Here is a 15,539-nt window from a genome sequence, read left to right on the forward strand (position 1 = left end):
CCTCAAGGACTTAAGCTCCGCGTCCTTCAGCCCTGTGGTGTCCCCTCCCCAGCCTGCTGTCCCCGTTTCCCCGGGCAGCTTTTCTGTGCCCACAGAAGGAAGCCGCTCCTAGGCTGGCTCCACGCCCAGCCCCTCTGGGTCTCTCTCGGGGTCTCTGGGCCCCTTCCTGACCGTGTCAGCAGGTCATTGCCCACCTTGGTGCGGGGGGACACCCGCCCAGGGGTTCTGCATGTGCCACCCCCCAACCTGGCTGCCCGTCCTCCCACCTCGGGCTGCTTTGCTGCTGTAGTCGTGCCGCCCCATAGTATCTCCCGCCACACCACCCCACCCCACCCCGAACCCCTCCGACTGTCCCAAGCTGCAGCCCGTAGCCTCGAACCAACAACAAACCAAACGCTCAAGCCTTACGACCAGAGAAGGATTCCAGCAAGCCACCACCTCACACCCATGCCCCCCCTCCCCTGCCCGATGGGCAAGTCTGCCCGCCCCACCCCACTCCACCACCCCCAGACACTCAGACTCTTGCAGCAGCACCCACGGGTCCAGCCCACAAAACTGTGACGTGCCCACAGGGCCTCTCCCTAGGGCTACCCCGAGACCAGGGAGCCTCGGCCCAGCTCTCCCTACTGGAGCCCCCTCTGCTAGGGCCGGGGCATGCTCCTTAGGTGCAGCACCCACCGCCCGACTCTCTCTTGGCCCCCTAGCAGAGTCTCGAGAGTTCCTGGCAGCTGGTGGCAAGCACCAACGTGGAGGCTTCGCAGTTGGCGAGCTAACTCGCGGCCTTACTTCTGCCTTTCGCCTCCACCAGGCCCACCTCCCACCACAAGGCACGTCCTAGGGAAATTGCTGGAAGGTGGGGCCCCACCAACAACAACACTACCGCAGCGGCGCCCCCCACCCCCTCCGTGCCCGTGCTGCCACCCACCCACGTGTCTGGCTCCCATCTCGCTCCCCAGACTGCACCCAGGCCCCCCGGCCCCTGCTCCTTCCTGCTCGTCTCTTAACCTAAGTGCTTTCTTGTCCCTAACTCAGCCCATGAACCCGCGTCCCCGTGTCGTAGCACCTTGGCTAAATCTGTGTTGCTGAGTCTCCCCGAATCCCCTCCCTTTCCTTCCTCAAGGCGGAACTGACTGAATGTTTGCTGACTCCTATCTTATTTTTATTTTCCTCCCTTTTTTCTGTCTCTGGTCCACAAGTATTTGGAAAGCTCGCTGAAAACTTGTCTTTCAGTCTCGGCATTTCATTTTGGAATCTCCGTGAGAAAGGCTCCCCCCACCCCAAGTCCCCAGCACCCCCAGTCCCCGGCCCCCCACCATGTATATTGTGTGTCTCATCTGTGAAATGCTTCCCGCTCTAGAACTAGCTTGAAAGACTGTACATATTTACAAGAAACTTTATATTCGTAAAAAACAAATTAAGGAAATTGAATTGGTTTCTACTTTTTTATTGTAAAAGGTGCATTTTTCAACACTTCCTTTTGGTTCCGATGGTGGCAGTGGCGGATCGACCATCTTCACCAGAAGAGGTTGTGTGTATTTGTGTGTGTTGGGGGGCTCCTTCACGGGGCCACCCTGGGGCCAGCAGGAAAGAGCTTCTTCGCCTCAGATATGAGCCTAGATCTCTCAAAGTACAAGCTTTTACTTCATGACCTTTTTTTATTCCGAACGAGGTCAAAGAAGACCGGGAACTAGCCAGGCTCCATCGCGCGTGAGGGTTTGAATGTTGTCATTGGCCAATAGTGAAATAAAGCGAAGATCTCACACAATGCTTGCGTGGATTGGCCTCCAATTATTTCCTCCCCGGAGAGAACAGCTCGTTCTCAGCAAAGGCACTGGAAGCCGCCTCCTTGTCCCTTTGGGAGAGAGGCTGTCACCTTGGAATTGGGAGCCCCAACAATCCCTCACAAGAGGCCCTCAACACTCAGAGGGGAGAAGCATTGTCCATTCGCCCCTTGACGGGACCGGCGTGGTGGCACAGCGGTAGGGCGTTTGCCTTGCACTCGGCTGACCCAGGATGGACCATAGTTCGATCCCTGGGCGTCCCGTATGGTTCCCCAAGCCAGGAGCGATTTCTGAGCACATAGCCAGGAGTAACCCCTGAGCGTCACCGGGTGTGGCCCTTTTCAAAAACCAAAAAACCGTCCACCTCTTGAAAACCAAGAAAACAAGTCCCTTCCACCTAACTAGTTCTCGGAGACTTTCTCAGAAAGAGGAGTTCTGGGGCCAGAGCAATAGCATAGTGGTAGGGCATCAGCTGACCAGGGCAGACCCAAGTTTGATCCCTGGCATCCCATAAGGTCCCCCGAGCCTGCCAGGAGCGATTTCTGAGTGCAGAGCCAGGAGTAACCCCTGAGCGCCACCGGGTATGACACCCCCAAAATAAAACCACCCAAAAAGGTGGGGTTCAGCTCAAAAGTGTGTCGGTGCTTCAACCCTTAACAAGACAAACTTCCTTAGTGCCTCCCAGGCTCACTTTTCTCCATCATTGAGCTGGTCACGTTTGCTCCAGACATACATAGGTTTTGGCAAAGGGGGATTTTTTAAAAATTTCTTTTTAGTTTTGTGGCCGTACCAGCTGGTGCTCGGGGCTTGCTCCTGGCACTGTGCTCTGGGATCATTTCTGATGGTGCTTTGGGGACCATGGAGGGGTTCCAGGGTCAAACCCGGGTTGGTCACTTGCAAGGCAAGGGCCCTCCCCGCTGGATAGTCACTTGAACTTCAGAGGGAGACTTTTCTCAGGGTTCCTGCCATTTCCCATCTTGGTCTTCATCTTCCTACGACATCATGACAGGAGCAAGAGCTGGCAGGCTCGTGACAGGCCCCCTTTTCTACTTTCCTACTGGGGACAAAAATCTGCCGCCGTCATTCTAAGCGTGAAATTAGGCTAGAAAAATGTTGGGGCCTTTCTTTCCTGAGAATAGCGAGTAAGGCCCCTGAAATGCCAACCACGTTAGCTAATATTCTAGGGAGAACCAGAGCAGTGAGGGAGGGCTCCTGCCTTGCACACAGCCTACTGGGGCTCAATCCCTGGCTTCCCATATAGTGTCCCATATGTTCTACCAGGAGTGGTCCCTCCCTGAGCACTGCCAAGGAAGATAGTACAACTAGGGTGCTGTCTAAACTAGGATTTGTGACTAGCACGCACCTGGCCTGGGTTGGATTCCCGGCATCATTGCCCCCTGCCCCAAGCATCACTGTATAGGGCTGGAGGCCCAGGCCCACTGGTTTCCCTGGACAATTAATCCCTGGTATTGAAGGGCCCTACTGGTTTGCCAGATCCTGGCATTGACCCATGGCTCAGAACTATTGTGGTGGGACCTGTAGAACTCAGCACCATTTTAGGACGTAACCCCCACTTCCAAACTTGGCATAATCTTGGTTTGTTTTTTTGTTTTGTATTTGGGCCACACCTGGTGGCATTCAGAGGTTACTCCTGGCTCTGCACTCAGAAATTGCCCCCGGCAGACTCGGGGGACCTTATGGGATGCCAGGGATCGAACCTGGGTCTTTCCTGGGTTGGCCACGTGCAAGACAAACGTCTTACTGCTGTGCTATCTCTCCAGCCCCACCATTCGTAATTTTGGGACTTGGCTCAACTGAGCTGATTTGCTTGCTAGAATCAAACAGCTGGAGTGCAGCGTTGGGCCCCTTGAACCTGGTTTCCTTTGGAAGATGTGCATGCAAATGGACTTGTAAATCAGCATTTGGGATAGTGACTGAAGTAAGACTAGCTTAAATCAGGGTGACTTGACCCCCTCCTCCACTTCAGGCCACCGGCAGAGTTCTGAGTGTCACGTGCGCGGAGGCGGTTGGAGAATGGTATGATTATCCCCATTATACGAGCCAGCAGCCACCCACCAAGATCGATTTGACTCTTGGTGTCAGGTTGGGAAACACTGGATTTCTTTCTTGGCAGTCAAAATATTGCTTTTGATGTCCCAAGCTTGGAGCCTGGGCTCTAGGCAGTATTTCTAAGGGAAAAGCGTTTTATCACTTGCCTAATCAAATGTTGGAGTTTGGCTTTCTCCAAGCTGGGGACAAGTGCTGATGGCTTGGACCCTGGAGTGGGTCAATGATTAATGGAACTGTTTGCCCTGAAGGGGGTGTTGGAGGGAGAGGAAAGAACGTCAAAAATGGCTATTAAACATGGCATGGCTTCAGCTGCCCCGAGAGCAAGGCAACCCCAAAAAACCCTAACAGGACAAAAGGAGGGCTGAGGGCTGAGGGGACAGCCATGTACCTGCCATGCTTAGGGAGCTACTGCCACTTGTGCTTGGGGGTCACTCCCAGGTGGTTCTAGAATGTACAAATGTACAAAGCCTGCACTTCGTCCGTCTGGATCTCTGCTGAGGGTAGAGTGGCTCAGAGGCTCAGGTTCTATCCGTGCTTTTTAACAGCCCTTTTAACAGCAGGACCCCTAGGCGGGCTGACTAGGGCAGTTTATAAGGTATTTGCCTTTGAAGAGAGGGTGCCTTGGGGACCTCCACTCAGCACCGGTGTTCAGGGGAATAAGCCAGAAAAGTCGTGGGATTTGCTGAGGTCACACAGCTCATCAAGGCCTGCACTGAGACAGCCTCAACTGAATGCCTTGACACACGACGTATGGTTTGGTATTTAGAGGTCTTTGTACTAGTTCTCATTTGTATGTTTTCATTGCTTGCTTTTCCCCCTCCTTGGAGCTGAATAAAGGGGAGGTGGAAAGCTGGGAGGGGGAGCTATTGGCCAGCAGGCTTGTGGACTTCTTGAGTGGAGCAGCTGGCTTGCTGGGGAACTGCATGAGTGCAAGTCTCCTGCCTCTTATTACCCTCATCTCTGTGTGGATTATTTTCTGGAACGGCTTCCCCTGTCCTGACTGGATAGGGGATATGGGATTTCCCTTTCCCTTTTGGGAACTGTGGAATATATTACCAAACCCTAACCCAAGGTCAATGGAACCAAACACTTCAGATTGGGACGGCGAGTTTTATTTCCCTGTCATAGGAAATAATGTCATGACTGGAGTCATGGAAAGGCTCCAGGAATTCACTTGTATGTGAAGGTATGTGAAGGACTGGAGGCAAAACTATATCCTCATTCAAAAGCGACTTGAGTTAAGCTTTAACCTGGTCCCAGACCTCGCCAATCATGGGAATGCAGAGGGACACTGTTCCACATGGGTTTCTGTGTGTGTGACAACCTCTAGGACCTTTAACTTTGAGGCCATAAGCCCACCTACGTGGCTGTGACCAGTTTTTGAATCCGAAGGAACTTCTTGTGTTGCCTTTGTGTCTTGGTTTTGGAGCCGCCCCTGACAAGGCAGAGGCAATTCCTGGGGCTCAAGGTTTGGGGTCACTCCTGGGGGTTCCCCAGAACCATGTGGTGCTGGCGGTCAGTGTGGGTCTCCTGTCACAGGGTTTTTTTTTTCCAAGAGTACCCAGCCATGCCCAGGCCTCAATGCTGGTGCTGCTCAACGTAGGGAGCTAGAGTGGTAGTGTGCAAGGCAAGTGCTTGTCACCTGGACTCTCCGGTCCCTTCTTCAGGACCCTTTTCTCCGGTCTATTAAGTATTTCCTGATGCCCAGGGTCTAGAGAGAACAGTTCCACAGTAAGGTGCTTGCCTTGCTCGCACTGACCCAGGTTTAATAACCAACACCCCATGTGGTCCCAAGCCCACTAGAAAGGATCCCTGGACTGAGACCAGGGTAACCCTGCCTTCTGCCAGGTATGGTCCAATAACTTAACTTGTCTTTCCTGATGCTCAGAAAGAAAAGGTTTAAGGGATATTATAGTGTTCCATCTTTTTTGAGGCTGAGGTAAAGAGCTGGCTCTAGGATCTTCTAGAGTTTTCCAAGAACTTTCCTGGTCCCCAATTCCATGAAGCAAAACTTTTTTTTTTTGCTTGTTTTCTTTTGGACCACACCCAGTGGTGCTCAGGAGTTACTTCTAGCTCTGTGCTCAGAAATCTCTCCTGGCTGGGGGGAACATATGGGATGCCAGGGAACGAACCTGCATCTGTCTTGGGTCAGTCACATGCAAGGCAAATGCCCTACCACTGTGTTACCACTCCGGCTAATGAAGCAAGACTTCTGCTCTGAGGCCGAGTCTTGTTTTGGGGGCCATACCTGGTTGCTCAGGGCTTACTCCTGGGAGCTTGGGGGGTGGGGGACACACCCCCAAATCCAGTGTCCTGCCTGCTACGCAAATCTAAAGTTTCAAGGGTCCCTCAGCAGACTCCCAAGGCCCATGTGCAGAATGGGTGGGCTGAGGGAAAGTCCTGCAGGTGCCAGGTGGGCGAGCCACAACAGCACACTTTCTGCAGCTTGCCCTGGGGGAAGGAAACGTCTTGAAGGTAAGGATAAGGCGAGTCCCTGCCCTTCCCTCCAAGCAGCTGGAGTACTTAAAAAGCAGACGCTGCCAGCATTCTTTACAAAGCTTTATTGAGACCTACACGGCAAAGTGAGTGGGTCAACCAGTGTTCTGAAAAGAGTAACAAAAGAAGGGTCCCCCGATCTAGTTGTCCCCGAGCCACATGGGGACAGTGTCTCCCTGCAGTGAGGCCGAGTGACAAGATCAAGAAGGCGGCTTTGGTCCACGGGGCGGGGAGGTGGGGTCTCCTGACAGAGTAAGCGACCATCCAGCCCCTACCCCCCTTCAAGGTGAGCAGCAACAAGTGCTGGAGCTTCTCTGCTAAGGAGGGACTGAGGCCCCGAGCAGGGTGGGCAGAGGCTGGCTGGCATGAGGGGGGGCTTTGCTCGAGTTTTCGAGGGGGGCAGGTCACCTCAGGACATAAAAGGTAGAATAAAGGTCAGGTGACCGGCCACTGGGTCTTCAGGGCCAGCCAGCTGAACAGAGCAAGGCGGAGCCGGTTTCCAGTTTGTTCTGGGAACAAATTATTGCTGGGCACGGCTGACGGGCTCTGGAGTCTACGGTCTACACAGGGGCACTGCCAAGTTACCCAAGGCGGGGCAAGTCCGTCACGGAGAGTTGTGTTCAAGAAAAAAAGTACTGAGTTCACAAAAGTCTTAGAAACAATCGTCAAACTCCCATTTGGTGATCAGAGCCTAACTTCTATAGAAACGATGTTCCCTGGTGCAGAGTGCGGGGGACAATCTATTGCTTGGACCTCAAAAAGCTTGCTTGCTGGGGCCCCCTAGGTCAGCTGCTTGTGGGGCCAGGCTGGTAGCCTGAGAAAAACGAGTCACTCAGAAATGCCGGCTAGCTTGTCTCTTTCTGCGGGTGTTTTTCCACCAGCGGGTCAGCTGGTGCTCATTTTTATTTTTTTGGCTTCAGAAGAAAAATCTCCACGCATGTTCCCGCCGTACAGAGGCATCGGCTGAACTCGGGCTTCGGTGTGGGGTGCCTGCTTCTCCCCCTTCTGCCCTGATGCCAGAGCGCTGGCAGACCCCAAGAGGTACCAGGAAGGAGCTATGGGCTGCGGAGTCTGGGTCGAACCCTCCAGCCGGGCGAGAGCAGGTGGGAAATGTTTTAGAGCAAGAGAACTGACGGCCCTTGTCCCCCGAGGAAGGGAGGCAGGCGTGCCTGGAGTCGGTTCTCTGGGACGTACTGCCTGTTCCCCACTGTCATATGGGCTTGTAGAGTAAGGTGGTGACGTACTTTTTCTTGTACCGGTGTGTCGCACTGAGCACCATCACCCCGTCCTAGAGGAGAGGGCATCGAGGGTCAATGGCAGGACAGAGGCCGGGGCCTGGAGGGTGTGAGACTGCTCCCTGGGAGAGGTGCCCCCTCGCCAAAGGGGAGAAGGGGTCCTGGAGCACACACAGGGTAGGCCCATACCTTGATGGAAAGTGCGTAGAGGTGGTTTAACATGACGTGGTTGGGTTCCGGGAGCAAAGCAGGATCGCACTGAGGGGACAGAAGCGAAAAGGAAGGAGCACTGAGGTGTGAGAACCTAGACTACCCCTTTTCCCCCTTTATTTCCAGCATGAACTCCGGGAGGGGAGGAAGCAGGGGAAGCCACCTGCAGTCTGCTGGACCCACATGGGCCATCTCTGATCAGGCTGCACTCTGGCCTGGGAAGTGGAGGGCTCAAGGGGGCGCAAGAGGTGGGAGCAGCTCAGGGTATGACCCCTTGCACCACGGGGTCCCTCACCCAAAGCCACAAACCCGGAAGAAATCAAGTGTGGGCCATGGCCCCAGTTTGACAAATGCGGCTATAGTGACAAATAAAGGTGGGATTGGGTGCCCCAAAAAGGGCGAGTCCCGCAGCAGAATGGGGAGTGAATCTCCAGGGAAACGCAGGCACTCCTCGGGATCCATGACCCACATGGATGCCCTGGCTTGCTGGTGCGGGGATCACATCTGGGGCCCGACTGTGCAAGGCTGCGCTCCCATGGAATCCCCAACACCCGTCCGCCCCATGCTTTTGGCAAGTAGAAGGACGTTTAAGGCAGCATGTGGGGCCCAGCCTCCCCACACTTGTCCCAGAGAACTGAGCTGTTTCTGCAGCGGACTCGAGAACCCCAAAGCCAGGAGGCAACTTAAAGAGAAGTGGAAAAAGAAATCGGGGCTCCCCGAGACCATGCCCACGTGGGGGTGGGGCCAGTGCGGAGGCCACTACTCACGGAAATGCCCGTGTCCTTGTTCAAGATGACCTGCAGCAGGTGGGGGGGCAGGATGGGCGGGGCCTTAAACCGCTCTTCTGTCTTGCACACATAGGGCTCCTGGTGGTAGGGGCCAGGTGGGGAGCTGGACAGCTCTGTGGTGGGGGTGGGGTGGAGAGTCGAATCAGGGTCAGAACCCCAACCTCAAATCCCTGGTCCCCTCAATCTGATACAGAGGCACCACCATCACCATCTTCACCATTCTCCTGCCGCAGGGAGAGCAGACCGCCTGGGGCTGGGGACTGGGCCAGGAGCCAAGGACTGTTGGGCCTCTTCCTGCCACTGCACACTGCTCTCCCCCACAGCAGGGCTCCTGACAAGGTGCTAACATGCCACCCCAGCGAGCCCCAAGGTCACCAAGGTGCCTGGTGAGCCCTGCCAGGCTGCAACTCTTCAGGCACCCACAAGGGTAGTGAGCTGGCAGGCATCTGGGCGCTGGCTCCTCCCTGGCCCCCTGCAACCTTTAGAAACAGGAAATCCAGCCCAGCTGCTCCCAGCCTGCTGCGGGCCCTCTGGGGCCAGGCAGAGTGGCCGGGGAAGGGAAATGACTCGCAAGAGGGCTGCGAGGTCCCCAGAACTGGATTGTAGCAGCGAGCCTGGAAGAGGCGAGAGAATCCAGATGGTTCTGGAACCACACAATCTGTCTGGGCCCCAGGAGGTAAAAAAAAAAAATTTCAGAGATCGCACCAGACACATCAGAGCACTTCTGGGAATCCACCATTAGAGCATCGAAGACTTCAAAGTCCGTTTTCTTCACCTGAATGATGTTGTTAACGGTGCCCAGCTGGCTGGTCACGATGGGCTGTGGACAGAGACATGATGGATCAAATCAGAGCACCGAGGAGCGAGCCAAGCCCGCTCGCCCCCCAGGACTCCCAGGCAGGTTCGGGGAGTACCTCAGATGGGTCGTGTGTCCACTGACCGTCCACAAAGAACTTGTACTGGTGCTCGCCCTCAGGCAGGTCCAGGATGGCGACAAAGTTGTTGTGGCTGCCAAGAAAAGGAAACGGAAACCCTCTCAGGTTTCGGGGAAACCAAGCGATTGCCAGGTCGATGCAGAAGAGACATCACTCTCGCCTTACCAGGATACTCCTTGGAGTCTCAACCCGGCCAAGTGCCAGGGAGACAGTCCAATGGAGGGATTCCCTGAAAACCCAAAGCTGCTCAAGCCCCAGGACCACACCCCTGACCTTCCAAGGATCACTCAAGCAGGGACATTTCGGGTCACCTGCCCTTCTCAGACTGCCTGCAGATAGCCCCTGGTAGCCGTGACCCTGGTAAATCAGGACACACAGTACATCATCAAGATGGACCCTTGCTGTTCCACTTTGGGCATAACAGTTGACTTAAGATGTCCAGGGACTTCTTCAAAGCAACTGGTATAAGTAGTTTAAAAACAAAACAACCCCTAGGAGCCAGAGTGATAGCACAGCAGTAGGGCGTTTGCCTGGCATTCTGCTGACCTGGGATGGACCCGGGTTTGATCCCCAGCATCCCATAGGGTCCCCCGAGCCTGCCAAAAGCGGTTTCTGAGCACAGAGGCAGGTGGAGCCGTTGAGCACTGCTGGGTGTGGACCCCAAACAAAACAAACAAAACTCCTAAGAAAATAGTGTTTGGAGCCGGAGGTGGCGCTAGAGGTAAAGTGTCTGCCTTGCAAGCACTAGCCAAGGAAGGACCATGGTTCGATCCCCCGGTGTCCCATATGGTCCCCCCAAGCCAGGGACAATTTCTGAGCACTTAGCCAGGGGAAACCCCTGAGCATCAAACGGGTGTGGCTCAAAAAAAACAAAAACAAAAAATTGTGTTTCCTGTTTATTTGTAACTGGAGTGGCTACGCCTGGTACCACTACTAACGTACCAGCGGGACAGGACACTGGTCCCGACAAGAACTAGGGCTGGCCCTACACGGCCCAGTTTCTCCCTCTTCCCATGAGAACTCATGGAGGGAAAAAAAGTTAGTTCTGATAACCGAGACAGCCCAAGCCAAGGCTCAAGCCCATCGCTGTCCTTCAGAGGGCACCATTTGAACCAAAGCAACAGGCTCAGAAGGCACAGCCCAGCCTAATTTCCTTCTCCCGAGGACTGAGTGCGGGGCAGTTCAGTGCTGCCATGGTGAACTCAAGCCCTATCTCGAAAGTTCTAACTCAGCACTCAGACTGCTTTCCTTTTTCTTTCTCCCTCCCTCTCCCCCACCCCTTACTGACTACTCCCTTCTCTCACACCCCCTTACCAGGTAGCAACTAAGTCTATAAAGTGGAAATAAGGATCAGTGAAAACAGAAACAGAGAGATTTTTCCTTTGAGGGTGCCATGTGCCAATTAGGGCCTAACCCCTGGCCTGAAGCTGGTAGATGCCAGCCACGCTCAGGGTTGGCTCCTTCTCTACTCTGCATTTAGGGATCACGCCTGGAAATGCTCACGGAACGTTGGAGTTCGCCAGAGTGAAAACATGAGCTTGCCATGTGCCAGGCAAGCGTTCAGCCCGCTGTACTACTGCTCCAGTTTCATGCATCACATCAAGTGTGGTCAACACCCCCCTTTTCCTCTAGCCTTCTCCCAAAAGCAAATATATCCAAGGGTGAAGACAAACATGCAGTGATTACCTTCTCGTGAGGGGCAGCTTGCTCCAGTTGTTGAAGGACCCCGATAAGTAAACTTCCTTCCCGCCCCCTGTCCATCGGAACACGGTGGGCCGGGCCTGGGCAGGAGCTTTGTCACTCACTTCCAGGTCGTGCTGCCAGGCCAGGAATTCCTCCTTCTCGGGGGCCTGTGGAAACAGCAGTTGACTCAGGAACAGAAGACCCAGGGGTGCCGACAACAGTGGCCCTAACATTATCCACCTGCTCTCAGCGACAGCTTGCACTACCCTCGGTTTCTATTTGGCCACACTGACTTCCAACTGAGTTTCCCCAACTTGCAAAATGGAGATAAAAATAAAAATATTTCTTAAGTTACTGTGAAGTCTGTAGCAACATAAATAAGTTAAATTAAATAATAAAAAAAAAACAGCAAGCCTCACAAAGTGTTTACTAACTACTAGATAATAATACTGTTATAAAAGACATCTGCCCCCACCAGGGAGGAGACTCATCTCACTGGAATCAAGGCGGTAAGGACTCCAAGCAGAGCTTGGTAAAGGTCATTTTTCTCCCTGAATTAATTGAGCAAGATTAGATGTGCGTTTGAATTTATTAGGAACCATTCTAGATGTCTAGAAACTATAAATCCAGATTCAGAGGAAGAAACCCAAGATTAACATATTCAGATAAAGGAAAGTGATAGTAAAACAAAAAGGCAACCTAATGTCTAAATTGAGCACTTCAGGGTTAAAATAAATAGGACCAACTAGGTGTAAAATAAACAGGACCAACTAGGTGGAAAGACAGGGGCTGTTTTTCTTTTACACTTTGGCCAGTCAGAAGCCAGAGATTTAAATTTTACTTGGTTTTGGGACCACATTCAGTAGTGCCCAGTCGGAGTTATTCCTGATGTTCAGGAAATTGGGCAGTGCCAGGAATCAAACTGTGGTCCAACATATGCAAGACAGCGCCTCAATCTCTGTACCCCAAGTCGAAGGCTTTAAATGCGGCCAAATTCTGTGCTACAAGAGGCCACTGGCAGTGCTGGGCAGCTTCTAGATCTTTTATAATCATTCCTAACAAAAGATGTTTGCAACCTCTGAGCTTTCACAAAATCCATCAATTAAATAATAGATGGGACTCACTGTCCATGAAAACTTAATTAACCATGACCCAAATGGCTAACTAATGTAGTTAAAAGAATGCGTAATTCTTTTTTAATATCTGGGGCTTTTTAAATAATTCACAATTTCTGGGGCTGGTAGGGTGTTTGCTTTGCATGCGGCCAACCTGGGACAGACCCGGGTTCAATCCTCAGCATGCCATGATACCTGAGCCTGCCAGGAGTGATTTTTTTTTTTTACTTTTTGTTTGTTTTGTTTTTGTTTTTGGGTCACATCCCGCAGCGCTCAGGAGTTACTTCTGGCTCCAGGCTCAGAAAACTTGCCAGGAGCCAGGAGTAACCAGAGAGCCACTGGGTGTGGCCCCCAAAAAATAATTCACAACTTCTAAGGAAATAGTAATGACCACTGTTTAAAATCATTCTCCACTGATCGTGTGTGTGTGTGTGTGTGTGTGTGTGTGTGTGTGTGCGCGCGCGCGCTCAACATTTCTTTAGAAGTTTTGGTATGTACTCAAGAGAGTTTGCTGGTTCTTATGGGGCTGGAGCCTTATTTAGCACAAAGATGTCTGGCCAAAATGATTCTGGGGGCAGAGAAGGGAAATCCAGTCTTTGGAGAAACAGGATCCCAAAGTTCAACTTTGCACGCAAGTTTTTCAGGAATTCAGGCACAAATTCAGAAAGCAAGTTCAAATCACAGGAAGGAAGGCCAAGGGGAAACAAGCTTTACAGCAGGGGCCAGAGAGATAGTTCCAAGGGCGGGACCACAGGCTTTATATGTGGGCTCTAGTCCCACACAGCAGACCCCAACTACCACTCAGAGGCCCCACACAACAGCTAGGTGTGGCCCCCCCCAAAAATGCCAAGATCCAAGTAATGACATGAGAAAAAAAATACAGATTAGAGTTGGATGGTGCCAGGAAATTGGACATGGTAGAGACAATGAATGCAGAACTGGAATGAATGTAGCAGAGGTGAATACAGAACTGGCATAAATAAGATTTTGCTGCGGGGGGGGGGGGGGGGGCACACACACCTTCCTCTTTCACAAGCTGCCTGTTGCACTGTTATGTATTTCTGAGGATTTACACAGAAGGTCCACCAGCTGGAGGCAGACTCTGGAGTGGAGAGCCAGGATGTAACCCCTGAGTGCCACCGGTGTAGCTCCAACACAAAACACACCACTCAGCACCAGGGCTGAGTGGGAGAACTGGGACCCACGGGAGACACACTCCCTCTCCAGTTCCTAATGAATTGTGGTGAACTTCATGCTCACCATAGGACTTTTTTGGGGGGAAGGTAGTTGGGGCCACACCCAGTGGTGCTCAAGGTTTACTCCTGGCTCTGCAGTCAGAAATCACCCAAGGCAGGCTCAGGGGACCCTATGGAATGCTAGGGATTAAACCTGGGCCAGCCACGTGCAGAGCAAACGCCTATTAGCTGTGTTATCTTTCTGGCTCTCCCCATAGGACTTCTAAATTTGTCCTGCAAGGCATACTGGCTTTGGCCCACTAAAAACATGATGTCATGCATACAAGAGGAGGGTGACAAAAAACAACTCCCCCACCTCTCCAGACACTAACGGCTGACCTCCAGAGGTCCTTAACTCACCACCACCATGTGCTCAATCTAAACACCAGAGCAGACACATTTCTGACCCAGCCAGAGGTGGCGGTGCTCAGGGACCACTGCTGGTACAGCATGTGGATGCTCGGGAACAAAAGTTGGCTTGGGACAGGAGAAGTAGCAGAGTGGTAGGGTGTTTGCCTTGCACATGGTGAACCCGGATGGATCCAACTTCGGTCCCTGGCATACCATAGGGTCCCCTGAGCCTGCCAGGAGTGATTTCCGAGTGCAGAACCAGGAGTAAACCCTGAGCAACGTTGAGAAACCCCAAATAAATAAAAACTAAAAAAGGATTGTTTAAAAATTCCATAAAACCATCGGGGAGCAGCTGAAACTCTGAGCAATGACCTCTCTACCAAGGCTGATGAATTCAATGACAACCAAGAAGAAAAAGAAAGAAAGGCTGAGGGCCCGGGATCCATTGACAGCTACCAGTCTAGACCTTAATGAATGAATTAGAGACAAGTTGACACTGGATCCCAGCAAAAAGGGCTTGAAAGGAAATCCTAGAGGAGGAGGGAGGATCTGATCTGTGAATGTGTGGTGGTGGTGGTGGTGGTGGTGGGAGAACCAGGTTCCTCCAAGTGGCCTCTGGGCCTGTTAGGTGAAGTGTCCCCACCCCACCCTGGGGTGGCTGTGTATTTGGCTAGGGATGGGGGGGGGCGATTGGGGTCCTTAGTTAGCCCCTTCTGCACCCTCTGCATCCCCCTTATCCCCTTCATTCTTTGCACTCTCTGAATCCTCTGGACCCCCTACATCCCCTGTACCCCCTGTATCGCCTACATCCCCTGTACCTCCTGCACCCTTTGCACTCTGAACCCTCTGCACCCCTACATCCGCTGTACCCTTACATCCCCTGCATCCCCATGCCCCCTGCACCTTTGCACTCTCTGAACCCTCTACACCCCCTACATCCCCTGTACCCCCTGCCCCTTCTGCACCCCCTGCCCCCTCTGCACCCCTGCTCCCTCCCCGCACCTTGACCCCCTCGGCGTGGAAGAGGTCGGCGTCCTCGGGGCTGTCCATGAGGATCTTGGGCCTGTCGCCGTCCTTGGCGCCCCCCGCGCTGTCCCTGCGGGGCGCCTTGTGCCCGCCCTGGCGCTCCAGGCCGGCGCGCTCGCTCGTCGTGTTGCCCATGGCGGGGCGCTGGGGTGGGCGGGGTTCCCGGAGCTGGGCTCGGGTGCGGGGTCGAGGCCGGGAAGGCGGCCGGGACGAGGTGCGGTCCTAAAGTGCTCCGCGAGTAACGCGCTCCCGCCGGCCCGTCCGCCCGCCCCCAGCGCGCAGCCACTTCCGCTCGCAGCCACTTCCGCTTCCGGCGCCGCCGCCGCCGCCGCGAGTCCGCGCAGCCGCAGAACAGGGGGCTGGCGTCGGCCAGGCCCACGGGCGGCGGCTAGACGTACTTCCGCTTCCGGTTAGGCCCCGTGCGGCCTCCATAGTTCCCGAGCGCGCAGGCGCAGTCGTAGCCGGTGGGGTCCTGGGCGAGGCTGCTGAAGACCGGCAGGGGGCGCGCCTGCGTGTTGGTCTTCTGGGCGACTCCTGGGAATGGAGTGATGCCAGTTTGGGGCTTTTAGAATTATTTTAAAATATTTATGATTATTTTATTATTTTCGTAATAA

General features: G+C 53.6%; 1 protein-coding gene across 1 annotated transcript; it reads right to left on the reverse strand.

The window, feature by feature from the left end:
• Window positions 1–6,397: 6,397 nt before the first annotated feature.
• Window positions 6,398–15,176, reverse strand: PRKAB1 (protein kinase AMP-activated non-catalytic subunit beta 1). The gene is made up of 7 exons (XM_049788862.1): window positions 14,902–15,176; window positions 11,202–11,365; window positions 9,495–9,588; window positions 9,286–9,400; window positions 8,560–8,693; window positions 7,772–7,840; window positions 6,398–7,635 (listed from the first exon to the last, which is right to left on the reverse strand). The coding sequence occupies exons 1-7, from the start codon at window positions 15,058–15,060 to the stop codon at window positions 7,558–7,560; spliced, it is 813 nt and encodes a 270-aa protein (XP_049644819.1). The 5' UTR covers window positions 15,061–15,176; the 3' UTR covers window positions 6,398–7,557.
• Between the last annotated feature and the right edge of the window lie 363 nt (window positions 15,177–15,539).

This window comes from Suncus etruscus, chromosome 15 (assembly GCF_024139225.1).
Source record: "Suncus etruscus isolate mSunEtr1 chromosome 15, mSunEtr1.pri.cur, whole genome shotgun sequence".
NCBI classification, from domain to species: domain Eukaryota; kingdom Metazoa; phylum Chordata; class Mammalia; order Eulipotyphla; family Soricidae; genus Suncus; species Suncus etruscus.